Here is a 6,653-nt window from a genome sequence, read left to right on the forward strand (position 1 = left end):
CGTACGCACAATTTAAGAACAAATCTGTGCGTACGAACGGTTCTTGCATGAGGCCCAATGATCCCAAACACAGCAACAAATTCTTAACAGAACAAGAAAGGAAGGGGAAAAAAAATCAAAGTGTGTCGATGGCCCAGTCAAAGTGAGTTATTGCTGCTAAAAGAGGTTATACAAGCAGTTGAATCATGGAGCGGATCAACCTTTTTCCACACAGTTTTTCTAATTTGTTTTTCTTTATGTTTAATAACTAATGATTTGTTAATTTGAGCTTAAATTTGAAAACATTTAGAACCTGTAGAAAACCAGATAATTTATTAATACAGTATTATTCTGTAGAACCCTAGAATGAAAAACGGTGGGCTTTCTTTCCTCGTGACTGTATGCCTTCCATGCAGAAATAATTTTTGGACAGGTGGGCTGCTTTAATGTTCATCCATGGTGTCAGATCTATGAGAATGGCTGTGCTGCTGCACATATACCACACAAACATTTTAGTGCCTCTTTAGACAGCTGTTACAGCTGTTTTTTTCCTTCATGTTCTTTTTCAGAAAATCTCCTTCCCCCCCAGACCTTTAACCTACCTATTAAAGCTGCTCCTCTAGCCTTTTAACAGAAGCTTTGAGGCTCCTTTCTTTTAGCTACAAAGGATTCTTTCAGAAACTTGTCTGTGATATTTCTCTCTCAGTGAAACATTCCTCAAACCTTTTTTCAGAGCTCAACTCAGCCAATATATCACATAATCCATGTCTTCTTTCTGTAAAGGCCTGCAGCATGAAGTGAGTGGAGCATTGTGCGGCTCTTCTAAGAGTTTCCACTCTTTGAGCGCTCTACCCTTTCTCTGTGTGCACTTTATAGTGTGCCTGGATCAAAGGTTGGCAGAGTGGAGGCCACAAACCTTAGCACATGGCCTTTTCACACTCTCACCCACTCTCTGCCATTAATCCCCCACCCCACTGCCTACTGCTTATTTACTCAGCTGACCCAGTGCAGTTTGATGTTCAGTGGGAGTCAGACAGACCCTACTGGTGGCTCCCAGTCTTTCTGCTGTACACACACACTCACATGCCTGTGACCCACATGTCAACTTTGCACTCAGTGAAAATGTAGGAGGTTTGGTGATTCGTGCCAAAGCCAGCGGTGGTTAACATGCAAGTATCAGGGTGTGACACACCAGAGAGATGGAGGCTCTATCAGTTGTCTCTCAGTGGCTGATAACGCTCTGCTCTCTCCTCAAAGCCTTCACAACTCTTCTGAAGGAGTAGTATCTGTGTTTTCCTCAGATCCACTCTGTGATGGCTATCTAAGTGTATGCTTGTGTGAGATGTCACAGTTTGTGCTTACTGGATACAAAACAAGCTAAATCCCTGACAGATCTTCGTTACACATATCTTTCTCTACTACCTTTTTGTATTTGTCTTCATAGATCTTTCTGTTTTGCCTGCTAATTCCATTTTTGCATCCTGTGGTATGTCCCATTGGTTTATCCCAACATATTGCTTTTCATTGTCTGGTTCTGTTTATCTCCAGTGCCTTGTCTCATTTATTTTCCACATTTGTTCTCATCTGTCTTTCCTCTTTTGTAGTTTGTCTTTGGGTAGTTAGCACTTTTCAGGACTCCTACCGCTATCAGGCATGGACACGAGAGAGGCACACCAAAATGTTGACCAATGACTCTGATGCTTCTGCTTGTCAGAGAGAGTACAGTGAGACATCAAAGTTTTGGGACAGGGAGACGCAGCTACGTGAGGAGCTGAGGTTTTTACTGAGATGTCATACTGTTTGTGTGTTTATGCATCATTTACAGCAGCTCATATTTTTGTCTACACCGGTGGTTCTCAATCCAGAAAAAAACATCTAAAACATGCAGGATAATGGTCCTCGAGGACCACTATCCTGCATGTTTTAGATGTTTTCATTGCTTTAGCACACATGATTTAAATGGATGAGTGATTGGCAGCTTAGTCCAGAACTTACAGACCTGCCGAAGAGCAGGGAAACAACTAAAACATGCTGGATAGTGGTGCTTGAGGACCAGGATTGATTAACTGTTCTACACAATCGAACCACAGGCTCCAAATTTTCTTTTGCACAAATTTATGACTTCCTTTGCTGCCACTCAAAACACATTCCTTACTGATTCCACACTGATAAAGCCACTGTCTGCATCAGTTTAACAAACACGCCTTGTGTTTACACCTGCCTGACTTGACATCTTGTCAGGTTGACGTTAGGAGCAGCTGTTTCTCCCTCCCATTCACAGTAAGATAACCGTGTCTGCAGCTTTAGATTTCTGAAAATGATGTCATGATAACCAAAAGATTATAAAAGACAAGAGTCCACAAAACACTGCTTTTCCATAGAATTTTGTTACACAATGAAACACTAATACAAAGAAGTGCAAAGCAGGAGAAAAACATGGAAATCTGAAACTATAGGCATAAGTTGTGAAGCTTTTCCTTTACTTATTACGACCTTGTCCAAAAAAAAACACTTTCCTGAGCTTGCTTGCAAAATAGACTGCCTGGCCAAAACAAAATTTGCTAAATAGATACAAGCCTCCTATTAGATAATTATTGCATGGATGATTATCTTTCAGCTGGCAACAAGTTATTTAACTCCAACTGGTGCAATGAGTTGCTTCTCATTTCTTAAAAAAACATGTTTAAAGACACATCCTGTGGTTGTGGAAAAGATGGCAGTCTGTTTGAGAAGGGTCAAATCATTGGCATGAAGCAGAGAAAACATCTAAAGAGATTACAGAAACTATTAAAATTGGTAGGATAGTGGACCCATGGTCTTGGAGGATGCACCATCATAGTGTCTACTGTACAGCCTGTGGGGGCAGAGCTATGATCTGAGGTTGCTGCAGTTGGTCAGGTTTAGGACGCTTATCCAAACAATGGGCTGCATGCAAGAACATGTTCGTATTGTTTTCCTAAATTTCTCTTACTTTTGTTCATACGAAGGGTTCGTACGCACAATGTCACGTCAGATTCAACAAACTCTTCTATCTTCAGGAAAAGGGTTAAATGAGCTGCGTAAATTCCACCTGTTTGTATCCAGTTGCTCGTGCACGCGAGAGGAGATTAGCATAATTACCACCCCAAAAACACCATATAAGGCTATGTTTCCTGCCTCAGATACAAGGAAGTGGCCATTCAGGAAAATGACAGCGAAAATTAAAAAGAAGAACTTTACGAGTTCAGAGATTGAAGTCCGTCTGTCAGAGATCCAGAAAAGAAAATCTGTCATTTTTAGCAGGTCAGCTGTGGAATAAAAAGAGCTGCTAAAAGTATAAACAACTGTGTTAAATCATTTTCATTTATTCAGAAGACACACCGTCGCACACCGCCACCCCCACGCGATCACAAGTGGTCTCAGTTGCGGTTCTGAAATAAGCATTTTAAAATGTTAATATGTCTGGCATTTTGGAGAAAATCCAGGACTTGCTGGAGGGATTATGTATCCCCTCTGGCCAGGGAATGTCTCGGAGTCCCCCAGGACATGGAGGGTGTCGCTGGGGAGAGCGGGGTCTCTGCTGCTGCCCCCGCGACCTGATCCCAGATAAGCGGCAGAAAACGGACGGACGGACAATTTATATTGTTAGTCTAAATTATTACATTTAAAATTATAACTCTAATTCAAGCAGAACAGCGTATTGTTAAGATAATCATAGAGTGTGATTTATTTTCAACTCAAAATATCTTCAGACTAATGAAAAATAAAGTTATTAGGGAGGAAAGTCCGTCTGGATAACAGCAGACTGACTGCTCGTAAAATATACTACAGGTCTGGACCACACGTGAATTGTATTCGTATCTGAAAAAAATCATAGAATACGAAAACATTGGTGAATGCCACAAATTCTCCTAAATCARTRGTACGCACAARTTAAGAACAAATCTATGCATACGAACGGTTCTTGCATGAGGCCCATTGTTACAGAGAATGTGAGCCATAATCAAAGCTAAAGATGGTCCAAAGAAATATTAGGACCTTTTTTTGGTAGTTACTTTAATGGTTTTACAAACATAACAAGTTGAACTGCAATAATTTAACTAAAATATACAAAACTACATGCAGATATGTACATAAATCACACAATGTTTCAGTGGTTAGCATCGACGCCTCACAGCAAGAAGGTCCTGGGTTTGATCTCCGGTTTGGAACTGGGATCTTTCTGTTTGGAGTTTGCATGATCTCCTTGTGCTTGTGTGGGTTTCCTCAACAGAAAAGCATGTACAGTAGGTTGCATGAGGCTGCCCTTGCAAAAGATCTTGCTATCTCAATAAGACTTCCCTGGTTAAATAATGAAAAAATAAAAATAATAATGATACTACTTGGTGTAAATTCTACTTATAATATAGTATAATAGAGTAAAAAGTATAATTGCTTATAAAGCTGCAGACAAAAAATGATCCGGGTTTTATCTTAAGCCTCATTTGCTCTCATTTTACCAGGTGTTTGAATGTGAAAAGTTGAAACYTCACACCACTTAACTTGCAGCCAGCCGTTCCCACGACTGAGGAACATTACTGACAAGTTTTACCAGCAACACTGATCTCGGGGCTCAGAGAAATGTTTCTCATTTTCTTTCTTTTTTGTCTTTAATTGTTGACAATGGATTCTGAATTATTAACTGAAAGCATTTTCTCAGTGGATGCGTATTAAATCAATGAGACATGGGCTCAGGCTGCAACAAAGCTTGTTCCTGAAAGATCTTGTAGGAATTTTGGGATCTGCACAGAATGTAATAAACTCAGAAACCTTGATGTAACCACATGCTGAATATTATTTTTCTCTTGTTTTATTATTTTATTTCTTGAGCAGAAAAAAGAACGGGAGTGCATGCAGCTGCGAATCGCCGTGCTCCGTAGTGAGCTGCAGCGGCAGAGGAAGGCTCTGGGCAGGGAAATGGACATTCAACACAAGGAGAGGACACAGCTACAGAAGAAAGGTAAAACCACATTAACCTGTACAAATCAGCTTTTTATGTTGTGTACCTTCCATTTCTAAATGAAATGAGGTTACAGCTGTCAGAACTGCTTTTGCAACAAACATAACTACAGTGATGGCAAAAATGATTTTTATCCCCTGCTGATTTTTAATGTTTGCCCACCTAAAAGAAAATAATAAGAGAAGTCTACATTTTTATGGTAGTTTTATTTTAATGCCAAGTGATATAATTTTATTTAAAATCTCAGTGAGAAACATTATATAAAGCAAGAATTATTCTCCTAAAACCCATCCAGAGTTATTGGTCCCATAGATTGTTTARGTGCCCAAATGGTACATGGATGATTAAATCAACCAATACGTCAGTCTATCAGTGACATTAATGATCTCAACTCATTGTGTATATAAAGCACACTTATCCATAGAATCAATGTTTTCCATTCCAACATCTCCACAACCACTGCCCAACTGAGAACTTTCAGAGGAAGTCAGGGACAAGATTTGTACAATGTAAGAATAAGCCCAAGACCAACAGCAAGAAACATTATGTGTGATTATTTGTAATGAAAAAAATACAGAATGACCATCAGTCACTCTTGATCTGGAGCTTTATGCAAGATCTTGTGTCACAGTAGAAGCTTCTTCATAGTCTAAAGACAGTTAAAGCCACAATAAGCAAGAACAGCCTTGGTAACACACCACACTGTCATGTGTTGAAACCTTGTAGTGTCTGCAAGTTCCCACTGCTTAGAAAGGCACAGTTACAGACCTGTCACAAGTTTGACATTGAACATCTAAATGATTCAGAGAAGGCTTTAGAGAAAGTGCTGTGGTTAGAAGAGACCAAAATTAAGCTCTTTAGCATCAGCTTGACCCGCTGTGTTTGGAGAAAGATAAAAGCCATGTATGACATAAAGAGCATCATCCTCGCTGTCAAGACACAAAAATGGAAACATTATGTTTGGGGCTTGTTTCACAGTGGATATAAAAAGTCCTTGTTAAAATGACATGTTTTTGTGATATTAAAGAAATTAAACCATGTTAAAGAATTTGAAAACTTCTCCACCTTGACTATGAATGATATTCTACACAATTAAACTGAAACAAAAAAATCTAACAGAGAAACATATAAAATTTCAAAAAACTGCAAGAAGGTGAGTGATCAGGATGTGTGCATCTGATACTAATAATTGGTTGTAATCCCTCTGATTTAATCCCAGCCTTCAGGCTTATCAGGAAAGAATAATCATGCCATGCATTGATTTGGGATTATTTGTTCACTGTGCAAAAAAGAAATATTAGATCAGTTTACTAGGATAGATTTTAATTTTGGTATTTGACTGAATCATTTTAAATGTACTGGACCAATAATGCATGGATTTAAGACAATATTTTGATTTGAAAAGCTTGTTGTTATTCTTGTTGTCTGATCAGGTTTTTTGCTACATTAGCTGTTTATACACTACAAAAACTGTCCATCTTACCAAGTTTAAAATCTTATATCCAGCCAAAAAGTGTTTTTGATCTTGTTTTGAGACAGATTTACTAAAGAAGAACTGATTGTGTAAGAATAATCATCTTGTTTTCAGAATGTATAAGATTATTTGTCTTGTTAGCCTGAAAATTTGACTCAAATTAAGTCAAAATACAGGTGCTGGTCATAAAATTAGAATATCATGAAAAAGTATATTTATTTC

The 6,653-nt window shown here is 38.6% G+C and overlaps 1 protein-coding gene across 1 annotated transcript in view; it reads left to right on the plus strand.

Moving 5' to 3' along the window:
* uvrag (UV radiation resistance associated gene) overlaps nucleotides 1-6,653 on the plus strand; it is a gene marked incomplete in the record, with an annotated part of 179,241 nt that overhangs the window by 36,132 nt on the left and 136,456 nt on the right. Inside the window, 1 exon segment of the mRNA XM_014007924.1 lies at nucleotides 4,831-4,957. Within this exon segment, the coding sequence (XP_013863378.1) occupies nucleotides 4,831-4,957 (127 nt within the window).

The sequence above is a fragment of the Austrofundulus limnaeus genome, unplaced genomic scaffold (assembly GCF_001266775.1).
Source record: "Austrofundulus limnaeus strain Quisiro unplaced genomic scaffold, Austrofundulus_limnaeus-1.0 Scaffold45, whole genome shotgun sequence".
Lineage (NCBI taxonomy): Eukaryota > Metazoa > Chordata > Actinopteri > Cyprinodontiformes > Rivulidae > Austrofundulus > Austrofundulus limnaeus.